General features: G+C 46.7%; 5 protein-coding genes across 5 annotated transcripts; 2 read left to right on the top strand and 3 right to left on the bottom strand. All coding sequences in view use genetic code 12, as the record gives it.

Annotated features, from left to right (window-relative positions):
* Nucleotides 1-1,187: 1,187 nt before the first annotated feature.
* Nucleotides 1,188-5,561, bottom strand: CXQ87_004385 (DNA-directed RNA polymerase III core subunit; the record flags this gene model as incomplete). The annotated part of the gene is made up of 1 exon (XM_025482826.1): nucleotides 1,188-5,561. The coding sequence occupies one exon, from the start codon at nucleotides 5,559-5,561 to the stop codon at nucleotides 1,188-1,190; it is 4,374 nt and encodes a 1,457-aa protein (XP_025337769.1).
* Nucleotides 5,562-6,870: 1,309 nt separating this feature from the next.
* CXQ87_004384 (26S protease regulatory subunit 6A) lies at nucleotides 6,871-7,419 on the bottom strand (the record flags this gene model as incomplete). The annotated part of the gene is made up of 1 exon (XM_025482825.1): nucleotides 6,871-7,419. The coding sequence occupies one exon, from the start codon at nucleotides 7,417-7,419 to the stop codon at nucleotides 6,871-6,873; it is 549 nt and encodes a 182-aa protein (XP_025337768.1).
* Nucleotides 7,420-7,540: 121 nt separating this feature from the next.
* CXQ87_004383 (uncharacterized protein) lies at nucleotides 7,541-8,146 on the bottom strand (the record flags this gene model as incomplete). Its single annotated transcript, XM_025482824.1, has 1 exon — nucleotides 7,541-8,146. One exon carries the CDS (start codon nucleotides 8,144-8,146, stop codon nucleotides 7,541-7,543), a length of 606 nt encoding a protein of 201 aa, XP_025337767.1.
* A 1,154-nt stretch (nucleotides 8,147-9,300) lies between these two features.
* Nucleotides 9,301-12,163, top strand: CXQ87_004382 (metal cation transporter; the record flags this gene model as incomplete). The annotated part of the gene is made up of 2 exons (XM_025482823.1): nucleotides 9,301-9,338; nucleotides 10,345-12,163. The coding sequence occupies 2 exons, from the start codon at nucleotides 9,301-9,303 to the stop codon at nucleotides 12,161-12,163; spliced, it is 1,857 nt and encodes a 618-aa protein (XP_025337766.1).
* A 100-nt stretch (nucleotides 12,164-12,263) lies between these two features.
* On the top strand, nucleotides 12,264-13,085 carry CXQ87_004381 (putative signal sequence-binding GTPase; the record flags this gene model as incomplete). Its single annotated transcript, XM_025482822.1, has 1 exon — nucleotides 12,264-13,085. One exon carries the CDS (start codon nucleotides 12,264-12,266, stop codon nucleotides 13,083-13,085), a length of 822 nt encoding a protein of 273 aa, XP_025337765.1.
* Between the last annotated feature and the right edge of the window lie 3,418 nt (nucleotides 13,086-16,503).

Here is a 16,503-nt window from a genome sequence, read left to right as displayed (position 1 = left end):
GGAGTGGGAAAAATTGATATCTGAAAAGAAAAAGAGTTTTGCTAAAAAGTGCCTTTGGTCTTTCTTTTAGACATTGGTATCGTTCCTTGTGTATACTCAATGCACACATATACCTCATATGAGTCTTGGGGAGAATGAAGGTTACATTAAATTGATGAGAGCATTTTCGAACACAGCGACAAGACAATCAACAGTTGAGCTATGACTGTATCTTTTTTTCTGGTCAATGATAATGAGAGTCCTCGTTAATCTTCATACACATAGACCACAGAGGTGATTCTTAAGAGCTCGAAGGAGGTATAAAAGGACAAATGCTAGTGAGTCGTATTACACTCAGTAAACCAAAGGAGAGGTGAATTTCTTATTTTTCTATCCTTATGGTCTAGAGCATCAAGTCACTATATATCCACAACTCCATAACGCATTTAGACAACATACATATAAGGACCAAGGAAATTGTAAAGGATAAGAGAGAAATTCTGCTTGTCTGTCATTTTTTAGGAAGTTCGTATCTCTGTGTATACTCAATGCCATGGGATGTATTCACCTCATATGGATGAATCTTGGGGAGAATGAGAAGGTTAATTAGCAAAGTGAAGTTCAAAAAGGCCGATAAGACAATCAAGAGTTGAGCTATTTTCGGTTATTGTATCTCTCATTTTGGTCAATAGTAATGAGCCCTTGCAAATTTTACAGACTTGACAGAGAAGATTCCTAATAGGAGGAGAAGGCATAACAGGTACAGAGCTAGTGAGTCAGATTACATTAATTCAATTTTCATAAAGTTCATTTTCATCGGGTCTATCATTTGGTCTAAAGTATCAAGTCGTTATATATCCTCAATTCCATAGCGCATTTAGGCAACATAAGTATAGGTAAGCACTAAGGAAATTAAAAAAAGAGAATAGCTAAACGAGAAAACCACTTCAACTTAAATAGTGTCTTTTCTAACCATGGCGTTTCTTTTATCCGTCAATAGTGATATAGTCATTCTCAATCACCTATATAGACCACATATTCTACCATATTTCGATCAAGGTAGAATTGTTGTAATGGCAAGGTATCCAATAACACTTTCCAAACTGAATTCATTCTCATCCAAGTGAGTCGCCTGTCTAAAACTCTTAAGCTATCCTATATTGCAGAGCTGCCGCTCTGCTCCTTTTCCATACTATATTACAAGATGCCTACGCTTCGGCAGACACCTCACAAAGAGACTCAAAGAGCGTCTCCTTGCGCTTCATGCGGGATTCGTCGTAGTTCGACGTCTTCACCATCTTGAACGCACCAGTACCAATGCCCATGGTCTGGCCCAAAATAATGCACTCCGAAACACCCTCGATCTTGTCGTTCTTCATGAAAAACGCAGCGTCGAACAAGTGGTCGGTGGTTTTTTCAAACGACGCAAGCTGCAACACCGAGTCTCTCATCTTTGACAAGCCGAATCTGGTGATACCCAAAACCTCGCCCTTGTAGGTCATCACATCTCCCAAAAGCTGGATATGTCTAGGATCGACACTCATACCGTGCTTGGACATGGTGTAGTCGATTTCGCCGATGATGGAGGATCTGGCGGCCTCGATACCAAGAGTCTCGTAGACTTCCAAAATATGGTTGGTGGTTGTTTTCGTTCCAACGACACCGTCCGTCGACATCACCTGTTTGAGACCGTAACCTTCCACCAACAACTCCTTCTTGCTATCGTCACGGATGTTGATAACGGCACGGGAAATGTTGGGGAGACCCTTGATGACAACGTCAGGAAGCGCACGCTTGAGGTGCTGCATTCTGAAGAAAAGCAATGTGTTGGTGTCGGAGGCCTTGTAGTCCAGCAGAGCCGTGTTGGCCAAATTCTCCAGCTTCAGTTCCTTGTGGGTCACCAAAACGTTGATTCTGTCCTTTCCGTAGATCGACACCTCGTTGTTGAGAATCTTGAGTCTTGGAGCGGCGGCAATGGCCTGGCGGATGTTCTCCAAGGTCAATTCCAACTGGAGCTTCTCGATCGTACGCAAGTCGATCTTGATCGACAAAAACGCCATATCGTTCTTGTACACGTCCTCGATGTAGAAGGCAATGTCACGAAGCAAGGTTTTTTCAATTCTGCCCTTCACCACACGAGCTGCAACCTCGTCGTCATCATTGACCAAGACAGAGTTAATAATCGGCGTGGAAATCACCTTGGCGGCGTTGATAATCTCCTTGATACGAGGCACACCCAACGTGACGTTCATGGACGCCACACCGGCGAAATGGAAAGTCTTCAACGTCATCTGAGTACCTGGTTCACCAATAGAATGCGCTCCAATGGCTCCCACAGCCGTACCAGGCTCCACCTTGGCTCTCTTGTACTTGTAGAAGCACTGGTTCAAAAACTCCACCACACACTTTTCGGAGATTTTGAGCAACTGGTTCACGGCATTGGTGGACGAGGCGTCCTCCTCAAGCTCCATTTCGTCGTCCTCGGACCGTTTGGTGAGGTATGGACGGAGGTGTCTGTTTTCTCTGAACTGAGCAAGCTGAGAGGCCTTCTTGAAGACATACTCACGGAGCGATCTGTAAAAAGACCTTTCGGCATCTTTCTGGTCAATGTACTCCACACGGTCGCCGATGTCTATTTCCACCAATTTGCCCAAATTGTCGTATCTGACGAGTTTCTGCTCCAAAGGCTGGAGCACCTTTTCCACAACGTCCATGATCTCGTAAGGCTTCAAGCTCTTGTCGGCGATCTGGAACGTCACGTTGAAAGCGTGATCCCACTGTCTGTTGAAGTTGACAGGCTGAGCATCACCTTCCATATCCAAAGGATCCAAGCCGTCTCCACCATAAGTGAATTGAACAATACCATTGGACGAGTTACGGACGGTGTTATCGTAGGAAGCCGACAAATCTTCGAGCGACTTCATGAGACGTCTGGACATGTAACCCGTCTCGGCGGTTTTCACGGCTGTATCAACCAAACCTTCTCTTCCGGAAATGGCGTGGAACAAAAACTCTGGAGGACTCAAGCCGCTAAAAAACGAGTTTCTCACAAAACCCTTGGACTGTGGTGTTTTCGACATTTTCGTGAAATGAGGCAACGATCTGTCCTGGAACCCATCGGGCACACGATTACCGGAAATAATCTGCTGACCAACAACAGCCACCATCTGGGAAACGTTCAAGGTAGAACCCTTGGAACCACAGGTGGCCATAATCAACGGAGAGTTGAGCGAGTCAAGTTCTCGAATGCAAACATCACCAACCTCTTCACGAACCTTGGAAAGCAAACCGGAGATTTTCGCCTCAAGCGTTTGTTCTTCGTTACAGCCCGGCTGGGTCTCCAACTTGCCTCTGTTGTAGAGATCAATGAGCTCGTCACACTTGGCGTATGCGGATTCAACCATGTCTTCCTTCTTGGTCTTCAATTCGTATCCCGGTGTAACGTCGTTGATACCGATGGAGAAACCGTGGTTTCCCAAGAATCTGGCACAAAGCTTGGCCATTCTGTTCATGGCATCAGCAGCTTCATCGGGACCGTAGTCACGGAGAATTGTGTAGAAGACCGAGTGCTTCTTACCGTCACCCAAGGTGGATTTGTCCATGACACCACTCAAAATCTGGGATCCTCTGATGACGACAAAACCATCGTTGGGCGACATTTCACTGGGCAAGCCCTTGGCGGGTGGATGGAAGGTCTTGTTTTTGGCGTCCACGTTGATCACCACCTTGGACTTTCTGTTGGGCTTGATCAAAAGCGAAAACACCTGTTTTCCTGTCCAAAGAGCCACTGGCTTGAAAATGGCAGGTGGAGGAAGGTCAAACTGCAAATCGGCATCGGACATCATCGACAAAAGCTGCACCAATGAGGCTCTATCAAAGAAAGAGTCCTTGTGGGAGATAAGGTACGAACCAGTGATGAAATCCTGGGTAGCAGCAATGATTGGTTCACCGGATTTAGGCGTCAAAAGATTGTTTTTCACACCCATAAGGTTGATGGCCTCGGCTCGGGCCTCCTCGGTCTGAGGAACATGCAAGTTCATCTCGTCACCGTCGAAATCGGCATTGTAAGGAGTACACACACACTCGTTGAGTCTGAAGGTTCTCCAGGGCCTGATTTTGGCGTAGTGGGACAAAATGGAGAGTCTGTGCAAAGATGGCTGTCTGTTGAAAAGCACCACATCGCCGTCCTCAATGTGACGTTCGACGACATCGCCGATTCTCAAGTTTTTGGCGAGTTTCACACGATCACCGAATTTCAAATTACGCTTGGCCGCCTCGTTCTGCTTCAAAACGTAGTTGGCACCAGGATGCACGTTGGGACCGTTCAAGATCAATTTCTGGAGCTTCTGGCGGTTGTAGCGGGTACATTTTTCCGGGTACGTCAAGATCTTGGCCACTCTGTCGGGCACGGCCACCTCGTCGATTTTCAAATTGGGATCGGGCGAAATGACCGTACGGCCTGAAAAGTCCACTCTTTTACCGGAAAGATTACCACGGAACCGGCCCTGCTTACCCTTCAATCTCTGGCAAAAACCACGGATCGGCTTCGAGCTCTTGGACCCCAGGCCCATGTTGCCCGGAAGAAGCGCCGGATTGGCAGCATCCGAGTTGATGTACATGGCCACAGAAAGCTGGAGATAATCCCACTGCTCCATCATGTTGTTGATGGAAATGCCCTTTTCGATACCGGCCTTGATGAGCGACGACGTCCACACGATCTCGGTCAATTTCACCGTCAAGTCGTCCTCGTTCAGCTGGGCGTCCATCATCACAGAAGGTCGTATGCAAACAGGAGGAGCCGGGAGGTACCTCCAGATGTAGGTTTCCGGACGGCCGCCTCTGGAGGCGTCGATGCCGAAAAGCTCACAGTCAAGCGGCGAGATCTGCTTGAAAAGGTTCAAAACTTTGAGCGGATTCAAGTCTTCATGGACCCTTTTGGCGAACTTCTCGAGTTCCGGGTTTCTCATGAACACCTCGTCAAACTCCTTTTCCCAGAACTCCTTCTCGGGCGTGGGCTTCTTGCCGATGAAGCGAAACGTGTCATGGACGATTTTGAGAGCCGCTGGTCCGGCTCCACTGGCTGCTTTCTTCACCACACCGTTCACGTGGTTACACGCCAAACAACGTCTCTGTTTCTTGCACTGCTCCACCACTTTCGCCAAGATCTTCATCCGGCGGAGATTGTCGATGTTGGGTCTCCGCAACTCGCCCAAAAACCGCCTTTTCGTGTGTTCGTCCAACAAAATCAGCCCACACAGCTTACAGATGCACTGGAGCACTCTGATGATCTGCTTGAAAAAACCAACGTGGAAAACGGGAAGCGCCAAACGCACATGGCCAAAGTGGCCGTGGCAAGACGCCAAGTTCCCGTGACACGTGGCACACTCCACGGCGTTCAGCGAAGTCCCCATCCTGGTGTCCAAAGCACCGTTTTCCTTCACCTGTCTGCCCTTCTCTAGGTCGTAGAGATCCCGGGTGGTGACCTCGGACTCGGACTGGGCCACGATCTCCGACGCCGAAAGAGCACTGAATTCGAGGCCCTTGATGCATTTGGGCGCCACATCCACGACAACGTCTTTCATGGTGGGAGTTGATCTGGAAATTTTGCGATGATGATGATGAGGAAGTGCAGGAGGGGGCACCTAGTGGGATGTAGTTTTTGATGGGAAGAATTGGATTTTTGAAGGATTTTTTTGTGTTTTTTGGGAGATGATTTTTTTTTTTTTTTCGATTGGTTATTTTTTTAAAGTTAGGGGGTTCGGTGGCGGGTGTGTCTTGGGAATGAATTAGGGTTCGCATGCACGTTTAGTCATTTCTGTGGGGTGGACCAGGAGGCAAAAAAAAAAAGAGAGGTGGTATGTTAATTTTTGAAATATTTCAGAAAAGGAATGTTTTTTTGGGATTGAGTTCATTTGGGGAAGTTCAATTTGTTGTTGTTTGGAAGATCTGCTGATACGCTGAGATGGACCCTCTGAAGTGGAGCACATCTAAGTGACATTTGAAATTCTGACTCATATTTTAAATTCACAACTTCATTGTAAAATCACTTTCTTTGTAAGCATGAAAATCACGAAAATCATAAAACTCGTGGAAACTTGCCCTACTCTTCTATATGGTGGGGAATGGTTGAAATATGGTGAAAAGCCTTGGAGCTACCATGAAGCTCATAGTCATTAAAATCACCTCTTTTAACTCAATTCCCATATATAGCTAGGAATTGCAAGAATTAGAGTTGGTGAACTTTCCAGATTTTCATGTAAACCATGTACTCAATATCTGACTCATTGAAGTATAGCTAGCATTCATCGTACCACAAAAGAACCAGAACAATTGAGATCTGCACCAAAGTTGGACCTACTACAACTACACATTCACCATGAATGATGTTTTTGCTCTATTTAGGGCAACGGACCATCTCTCAAACTCATTTCGCAGCCATTTTTAGCCACCGCTACTCACACAGCAAGCAACGACAACTTCTGCAATATCGCCACAAGTGAAAAGACTCCATCATTTGGCAACATCCCCTCAGCAATTGGCAATTTTCATGTCCTTCCAAAGCTTCCTGCTGGTGTACCTCAATGGCTCTACCCCGGTCGTGCGCGCACCAGGTGGCAAGAGCTAAACGCTTGTCAGCGCGGTAGCACCACCAGCATGTCCACCACAGAAGAAGGAAAGATCATCAAAACACTCGAGGAGGACGACGAGTTTGAGGACTTCCCCGAAGACTCGCAGTGGAGCTCGGATCCCAACCCTCAGCTCAACTCAGCCAACCTCTGGGAGGAGGACTGGGACGACGACGACGCCAAGGACGACTTCACCGACAAACTCCGTGAGGAGCTTAAGAAGGTCCCCAAATAGTAATGTATGGATGACGAACGAAACCTTGTTTTATGCGTAGAAGTTGACCAGCTTGGATTTACGGGCCTGGACCTCGCCAATGGCCTCGACAAAGTCCTCGTGCTTGATGACAGACTTGCCGTTTCTCAAGGCGATCATGCCGGCCTCGACGGTGACGGCCTTGAGCTGAGCTCCGTTGAACTCGTCGGTCGAACGGGCCAATTCACGCCAGTTGATCAGGTTGTGGTCGCAGTTGAGCTTTCTGGCGTGGATCTTGAGCACAGACTCACGAGCCTCCTCGGAGGGCAAGGGGAACTCGATCTTACGGTCCAAACGACCGGAACGCAACAACGCAGGGTCCAACGTGTCGACTCTGTTGGTGGCGGCAAGCACCTTGACTCTGTCGTCGGAGCCGAAACCGTCCAACTGGTTCAAAAGCTCCAACATGGTACGCTGCACCTCACGGTCACCGGACTTGTCTGAATCGAAACGCTTGGTTCCAATGGCATCCAATTCGTCGATAAAGATAATCGTAGGCGCCTTCTCCTTGGCCAAGGCGAACGCATCTCTCACCAACTTGGCACCGTCACCAATGAACATTTGCACTAATTGAGGGCGGCCAATTTCAAGAACGTAGCACCCGACTGGGCAGCACAGGCACGCGCAAGAAGCGTCTTACCGGTACCGGGAGGACCGTACATCAAGGCACCTTTAGGTGGTTTCACCCCAAGGCCTTGAACTTCTCAGCCTGCTTCATGGGCAACACCACGGCCTCAATCAACTCCTCAATCTGCTTGTCCAAGCCACCGATATCAGAATAATCCTCCGTGGGCTTCTCGTCGACCTCCATGGCCTTGACTCTCGAGTCGTACTCCGAAGGTAAAAGGTCCAAAATGAGGTACGAGTCCTTGTTGACGCCAATCAAGTCGTTGGGCTTCAAATCTGCCGGATCCACCAACCCGATGAGCGGCAAAAAGATCGTCTGCCGCGTACTGGTCTTGATCACAGCCGATTTGCCCAGTCTGGCAGCATCCACATCCAAGTTACCACCCTGTTCTAGCGCCTCCTTCTCGGCATTAAGATCCAAGAGCTCCACCACGTTGCCCACCAAGTACGGAAGCTGTTTGTTGTTGTTGATTTTCTCCTGGTTGTCCTTGATGCGTTCGGCCATGACGGCCTTTTCGTGACTGAGTCTCTGGCTTTCAGAGAACATCACTGAAATGTCGTTATGAAGAAGTTTTGTTCTGTTGGCAATGTCTTGCGTCAGCGACAGCGCGATCTCTTGATCGATGAGCTCGTCCTGCTCCAATTCCTCAAGTGTGGCCATGTTTCTATAGTAGGTTAGTTGTTGGAGGTTTAAGGTGGAGGTGAGCGATCTGTGGTTGCCACTGGTGCGCACACGACCTGGGCTGGAGGGGGTTTTGGGGAGGAAAAGGCGTGGACGGGGAAGTTTTGGGTGATTTTTGGGGATTGTGTTTTTGGAATTTTGGAATTCTGTGTTTTTCGTGGAAATTGGCGGGGTTGTTTGACAGTATGGTGAAATGGCTGCGAATGGGTGGGTAGTAGGTAAGGTGGGGAAGGGATGATTTCAAAATTTTGAGGGCTTTATGGTAAAATGTGATTGAATAAATTAAAGAATTACAGCTCTATGGCTTTTCAAAATCGGTGTGTGGGAGAATCGTCGGTATGAGATCACATCAGGTGGCTGCGAAATCAGGTCTACTATAGAAGGCAAAGGCTATTACCATCCGATAGCCATAATCGACTTTTGACTCAGTTTGCATTAAATTGCATTATTTGTGTCCGTTTGCTTAAAAAACGTACTCGACAAAAGGATTTAAACGTGCTGTCTTTGGAATCTTACGAGCTCCAGTGGTCCGTTCTGTGGATCTAGGCAGCTAGACAGTGTAAGTATTTTCCAAATGGGCCATTCTTTTCATTTTCTCTCTTTCGTCTAAAATTCGAGAAAAAGATTTATTGAATTCTCTGTTTTCGAAGGTTGAGTTAACAATTGGTGTCTCCAGTCCGTTCTGAATACTGGACAAGAGAAGTCGGTTGCTACTTTGACAGGCCATACTTCGAAGTGGGCGAGACCTCGTAAAAGGCAAAATTGGAAGGCGTGCCCTTTTGATCTTTAGAATAAAAATTTCATTACTACGGCATTTTCAACTTCATCTAGTTGCACTCCAGATCGTCATGGTACTTGTGAGGAACACGCTAGGAACGATTGATACACATTTAGCACCAAGCGGATATCAAACATAAAGGAGGAGCTACTTTCCTGACTCGAAGAAGGACACCAGGTGATACACGGAATAACAGGAAATTCACGGTTTCAGATATCAGACAAGAGAACCACTTTAGGCAATTCCCGTTAACGTAAAAACAGATCACAACAAATTCTATCTATGTTCAGGTATAAGTGCTTCGTCTTAGTTTAGAAGTCAAGGAAGTTATATCCAAGTGTTAGTCGTAATTACCATGGATGCATCCGAGCATCCTTACAGTACTGCCCTAGTGTCTCACATAGACACAGCAAACCGTACACTATTAAATCCTCGGGGACAAGCTTACTTTCAATTCATTATCCCCCCTCATCCCTCTTGCTAAATTTTCAGATAATATGGGATTCGCCAACTTCTTATCATATAGCGCTGGATGCGTCACATCAACTGAACATTATAAGGTCCTTTTTAAAGCTTGATTCACCAATCAGTTTTGAAAAGTGGAAAAAGAAGGATGGTCAGTCCGAATCTGAATTTTGATCTAGGCGAAATGTGGAAAAAAGCAAATTGTCAAGGTATTTATTGATTTCTCTTTCCTTGAGTCATAACTTCTGACAGTCTTTCAACTTCCACTCATCTTCAGATTAGCATGACAGTGTTACCCACAACGAGGCTTTCACATACCATTCGCCATTCACAGAATCAATTTTTCAAACAAAATTTCAATTATGACTAATACGTGTTATCTATTCTATAATTCTCAATCCGATAAAAGCTTTGTTATTCGGCTTCTTATTATAGATGCGAGGCTGAAAGCTACACATGCACCCAGCACTATATGATACTACCTCTTCTGTCACAACATCCACTAAACAAGTCCTTTACGTACTGATTTTTCAATTCTTTCTACATACAATAAGGTCTCCTTTCTTCCACCTCAACTAATCCACCACTTTGTATCGCTACATTCCAGTGAGCGTGATATTTTGCAGCCATTTCCTAACACCCAACCCCAACCCAAATTCAATAAAAACGTACTCACAATACAACCCTTCTCAATTCAAACAAAGAAAAATAATCCAACCAAAAATCAACAACTCCCCCACCCCCTCGTCAATGTATAATACACCCACGAGACACGTCCTGCCCATAAGCCCCAGCCAAATATCACCAACTCAACTACACCTTCTTTGAATGAACACACAAACGCCGGCGTGGGGGACCCCGAAACACGTCCGCCGCTCGGCACGATCCCGCTGGGGCTTCCGGCGAAATTTGAGCAAAATCCGTCCACGCCAAGCCCGTCAAAGTCCACAGAAAGACCTTTCCAGTCGAGAACAGAAGCTTTCCAAAGCACATTGCCTGTTTTGGCGGCGTTCCCGGTGCTTATTATCACGGGCCGGCTTGTGGTGGCCCACGAGGCGCCACATACGACTTCTTGCTGGTTTCTACGTGTTTTGGTGCTGATTTTCCAGGCGCTTTTCTTTCTGGCTTGTGGAGGCCTTTTGGTCAATCTGGAGGCGCTGTCTGCCCATAAGAGCCGGTCTTCCAAAACGCTTTGGGTTGCTTTGGCGGCAATTGCGTCGTTTTTCGCCGCGTCAGCGGTGCTTCCAGCATCCAGAACGGCCACTTTGTACTTGGGGTTGTACTTTTCGTTTTACACGCCATACACGGCGTTGGCGTTCGTTTACGACGCGTGGAGCGGTACTGCCGTGTCGACAGTTGTGGGCTACGCCATTTTGATTGGTTCTTTTGTGCTTCTCCGCAAGTCTTTGCTCAGACACTTTAATCCTTTTGCGAAGCACTATGCGGTACTTTTCGGTGCTGCTGCGGCCACTGGAGTGTCCGTTTTGGTGCTCTACGGCACCCAGCTTAACTACTTGTTTTTATTGATGAACTTGGCCGCCGGCGGCTTGCTTTTGGTGCTGCTTCCAGAGGCCAAGTTGCGTTCTCCTACTAATATGGTGGTTGTGTCCGTTTTCACCTACTCCTTGGAGACATTTGTACTTAGAACGAGCCCTTTTGGTGTTCTTGACGCCATCGTGTCGGTGGTGCTTCCATTGGGTATTAAAGTCGATCTTCTGGAGGAATTCACCGCTCTTCCTTCAGATACTCCTACAGCTCAACCACACATTGTCACGGAGATTCTCAGCCACTCAGACACCCGTGCCATTTTCAACTTCCTCCTCCTCAACACGGCCTTCATGTTTGTGCAGCTTTTGTACTCGTTCAGATCGAAGTCGTTGGGTCTTTTGAGTGACTCTCTCCATATGGCGCTTGATTGTGCTTCTTTGGCCTTGGGCTTGATAGCCGGAGTGCTCTCAAAGAACCCCGTGAACGCCAACGGCCTTTATCCATTTGGACTTCAAAATTTCGAGATTTTGGCCGGTTTCACCAACGGCGTTTTACTCATGGGAATCAGTGGAAGTATCATCTTCGAAGCCATTGGCAGACTCTTCCACCCTGTGGCGCTCCAGCAAACCACAGAACTTATCATCGTCTCTATTCTTGGCCTTTTGGTGAACATCGTGGGTATTTTTGCCTTCAACCACGGTCACAGTCATGGAGGACATTCCCATGATCACGGACATTCTCATGGACACTCTCATTCACATTCCCATAGTCACGGCCACAGCCATGCAGAAGCAGACGACGAACAGGAGGTCAATGACAACATGAGAGGAATTTTTCTTCACATTCTTGCCGATACCTTGGGATCCGTTGGAGTGGTGATTTCGACAATTCTCACTACACTCTTTAAATGGCAAGGTTTCGACCCTGTGGCGTCGATCATCATTGCTGTATTGATCTTTTCAACAGCTGTGCCACTCATCAAATCCACAGGCTCATCACTCTTACTTCAGCTTGGCGAAAAGAAGGAACAAACAGTCAGAAATGCTTTGAACGACATCACCACCATCAAGGGCATAAAGTCGTTCACTTCTGTTCGTTTCTGGCCATCCCACTCAAAACAGATCAAAGGTTATATCCACATACAGGTCTACAGGGGAGAAAGCAAAACTCTGCTTAAAAAGCAGTGTCAGGAAGTTTTTGCCAAATACAAGATTGACGTTGGCTTACAGATGGAAAACGACTACGACCTGTGCTGGTGTCGCTAGTGCACTTATGAACTGCGCACGACCTCATCAAGCCATCACATAATACATCATTGAGATCTCCAATTCCCCACAAAACTACAGATTTATCCACAACTTCACCATGTCCCGAATCGGAGTTCTTGCACTTGGCCCTGCGGGCGCCGGAAAATCGACATTTTGCAATTCCATCATTTACCACATGCAATCAATTGGCAGAAGAGCCCACATAGTGAATTTGGATCCTGCGGCAGAACCAACGGAATACGAGTTTACGGTGGATATCAGAGACCTTATTTCCGTGGATGATGCCATGGAAGAAATGGGCATGGGTCCTAACGGTGCGTTGGTGTTTTGCTTTGAGTACCTTTTAAATAACTTGGACTGGCTCGATGAGGAAATTGGAGATTACAACGACGAGTACTTGATCTTTGACTGTCCCGGTCAGATCGAGCTCTATACGCATGTGCCTGTCTTGCCGACGATTGTGCGTCATTTACAGACAACATTGAACTTCAATTTGTGTGCCACATATTTATTGGAAGCGCCATTTGTCATTGACAGATCCAAGTTCTTCAGTGGCGCTCTAAGTGCAATGTCGGCGATGATCTTGCTCGAATTACCACACATCAACATCTTGTCAAAGATCGACCTCATCAAAGATGAAGTTTCAAAGAAACAGCTTAAACAATTTTTGAACCCAGACCCGCTTGTTTTGGAGAAGGACGCGGACAAGCAGCTTAATCCTCGGTTCGCTCGCCTCAACAAGAGCATTGCACAGCTAGTGGACGATTTTGGCATGGTACAGTTCCTTCCCCTTACATGTTCAAAAGACACCACGTCTGTGGCCACCATTCTCAGCTACATTGACGATGTCACGCAATGGTCCGAGAATCAAGAGCCCAAGGAACCAAACGACGAGTTTGAGCTTCCCGAGGATGACTAAATTTTTTTGCATATACCCCTGGGTCCAAGTCCGTGGCTATGTTCGTTGCATGACCTCTACGGAATAGTCAATAGGCCGAGCTCCGACTGTTATTTAGGGAGATCACGGGCTACTGACACTGTCAGAGCTCCAGACAAATACAGGTACCACGAATTGGTCTAGACAGGCAGAGTAAGTTCCACAAAAAAAGCGGTCTCCCCGTCATGACACATTTTAAGGGATACAGTTACCCCAGAAGGAATTTTGCAGATACTCTCGGAGAGGAGTTGCATTGACCGCAAATGGCAATTGGACTCAGGGTCCTCGTATTCGCATTTTGAGGTTTGATGCATTGATGGGCATTTTGCAATCGTTGAAATTGTTACTGCTCGGAGATATTCAGACAAATCCCAGACAGTCCACAGAAAATGTCAAATTGCAATCGTTGCAATTGTACTTGGAGATATACAGACCATTCCAGACAATCCCCAAAATATCACATTTCCGGAGTCAGGAAATTAAGGATGCAAGCCCCCATGTATCATTAAAGTGCAATCCCCTCTTCCCAATGCTCCTACCACGTCCCATGGCTCAAATTCAAAAAGGAGCTTCGAAGCTAAAGTCCATGCATGTTGCCAGGATCAAAAGAAACGACTCTGCCGGTTATGACCGCATCGAGGCAAAGGGAATGAAATCGGTGGAGGATCAATGTCTCAAAAGAACCGACGAGAGTTAGCGAAGGTACAAGTGTGCAGTGCTATGTATGGGTTCATCTTCAGCCCCATGGGAAACAATGATATAAGGTTGAAGTGACAAGGGATGAAACTACCCGGTCAGCGTTTATTCTGGAGAGGATATGAGGTTTTGCGTTTTCTGCTATGTGCTCTATTGACCAGCGACATGAAACAATACGAGGCGGATTCTGTATCGAGGATAAAATTTGTAGCGTGGGTCTTCCCGCAGCAACTAACCGTTTCCTAATTCACCCGGGCTCTCTACTTGAAAAAAAAAAATTGCAATTGTTACTGGTTTGGAGCTTGGACTCGGATAGTGGAAGGCGAGCGGCCTGATAGCTGCCTGCAGTACGAGAAAAGGCTGTGGGAGTTATGTGCACGCCTTAATGTCGCGCCCTCAAAGCGACCTTCTGCAGCGTTTGACGCTCTGCGTCACCGGCTTTGCAAAGTGCGTCTCTGATAATGCAGAGTGCGTCATGTGTAATTGTCTTGTCGCGCATGGTGCGTCGAATGGCTCTCTCTTCTCGAATACACATGCTCTCCAATCTCCGACCAGCGCATTGAACAAGTCCTGCAGGACTCCTAGTCGCCGCTGCTAAAGAACAATCCCATTGATTAAGCCGCTCAGGAATCTGTCAAAACCAATTTAAAAATGCCTCCAAAAAAAAACCACCTTCTTAAAACCCAGTCAGAAAAATGCCCCAGTCTGCCGCCGAGGGCCCTGGGGATTCTCATGCATTGATACGGACGTGCGTTTTTTTATTTGGACCAGCAAAAGCTCCTACTATGCATCGTACATGTGAGCGAGGCAAGTCCAAGAGGCTTCGCTTCTAGATAAAGACAAAACCGGTATACCGCAGCTTCTATTTAAGATACACATTGCGGACTTCCGCTCATCCTGGAGGATTTTGGGGCTTTCTGCCTTGTTAATATTTCGACAAATACCTCAAATGGTGCGTTTTAGCGGGTGACGATGGGCCTTTGCGTCTGCTTAAGCGTCACCCGAGTCGCTTATCCGTCTGGTAGATCAGCAAAGTTACGAAGACGGCAAAAGAGCCACACCTCCTCAAGAAAAAAAAAAAAAAAACAAATTGATGGATAAGCGTTCTTGTTCTACAAACCTTGGTTTCAATTCTGGTGCCGCTTGACCCGGATTTCGTGTAACGGGAGTCCGAATATTATTATGCACTTGTCGAGTAATGCAAGGGTTCGCCTCGAGCACGAGGTTCATATCGTTTAAACGCGTAAGACGAACCGAGTTGGTAGCGGTTTGCCAAAAAGAATAAACAAGCATCAAAATAAAAAAAAGTGTTCAAAGCCCCAAATCTGGGATCTCGAAATTGCGTCCGTATTGCAAGAGCCACGGATAACGCTTCCGAAGCTTTTTTTTTTTTTTTTTTTTTTTCATCCTTGCGCCTACATGCGGGTAGAGTGATGGATTCAAGCTAGGTTGGAACGTCACGATAGTTCTAGCCAACTTTGGAGAGTCTTCTTCTTCTCCAAAAAAGCCGAGGCTTTCGTCAATATGTAGAGAGGAATAGTTGACAGCTTCGATTAAGCAGGGTCCAGCAAGACGGCAAAGTCGTTTGGTGATGAGACAGGATGCCTCGGTACCTAAAGAAACTTCGTTGGAGTTTGTCCCTCTGTATCCTGGCTAATCTGATGTTTTAGTTAAGCAGCTCGGTAGTACTCGCAGAGGGTTTCAAAGAGGTTTGGTGGGAGCTTTTGTTACTGGAATTGAGAGATTTCAAGGACGAGTTGATGGGAATGTTATGACACAGAATTGGACATTTTTGGGCGGTTGAACGCAAAAGTAGCGATGTTGATGGCATGTCTGTCTCATCATCTTTGGAGCAGATGCATCGATGCAGAAAAGCTCTTTTTGAATTAGGATCTGCAAGTTCGTTCGGGAGGTGAAAATGTTATACTTTGACTTAGAAGCGTTTCGTGTATGCTTAACCGAGCTGTTCGCCGTCTTTGTGGCCTTTTTTCTTTTTTTTTTGTCTTGAGCAGGATTGCTTTGATTGGTGAGTTTTCATCCGTAACCGGTGCTACAATGTCGACGAAGGAGATGATTTGTCTTCAATGTTTATTTTTCGGTCATCTTGATTTTGCTCCGGTCAATTAAAGATCCTACTTTGCTACCCTCCAGAAACTATATTCCAAATATCTCTGACCCTAATCCACCTCCCTCAAGCGAACAAGACATAACTCGTCAATGCCCAAACTGCAATAGCAGCTCCTTTCGAATTCAATTTCTCCGTGTGAAATCCCTCCAATGCAATCCGCAAAATCACTCGTCTTATTCGAAGTCTCTGGATGTCTCCTCTTTCAATCAAGTCACAACTTCTGCCAATGTGCCCGTCGGAACGATTGTAGAGAAACATTGGTCCCGAATTGTGTGGCTGATGATACTTTTGTTGCCGTATTTTGAATCTGTAGCTTCGGAAGCCTCGGTCCGAAAACCCGGTGAAAGAGGGATAGTAGGGTTCTGTAGACCTCCTGAGCTTTCTTGGGCTCCTTTGGGTCCTACTTTCTCCGGAATTTGTGGATATTCAGGGATCTAGGGGATCTATTGGAATCACCCTTTGACCTCTGGAAGTGCAGCCCTATCAATGACATTGAAGGGTTACCGTTGTCATACTATAAGGAGCCCCGAAGCCTTTAGTACGTTTCGGAGAAAACAAGCCATTTATGCTCTCAAC

This window comes from Candidozyma duobushaemuli, assembly GCF_002926085.2.
Source record: "Candidozyma duobushaemuli strain B09383 chromosome Unknown E_B09383, whole genome shotgun sequence".
NCBI lineage: Eukaryota > Fungi > Ascomycota > Pichiomycetes > Serinales > Metschnikowiaceae > Candidozyma > Candidozyma duobushaemuli.
Note: the sequence above shows the minus strand (reverse complement) of the source record. Positions and strands in the feature narration are given on the sequence as shown.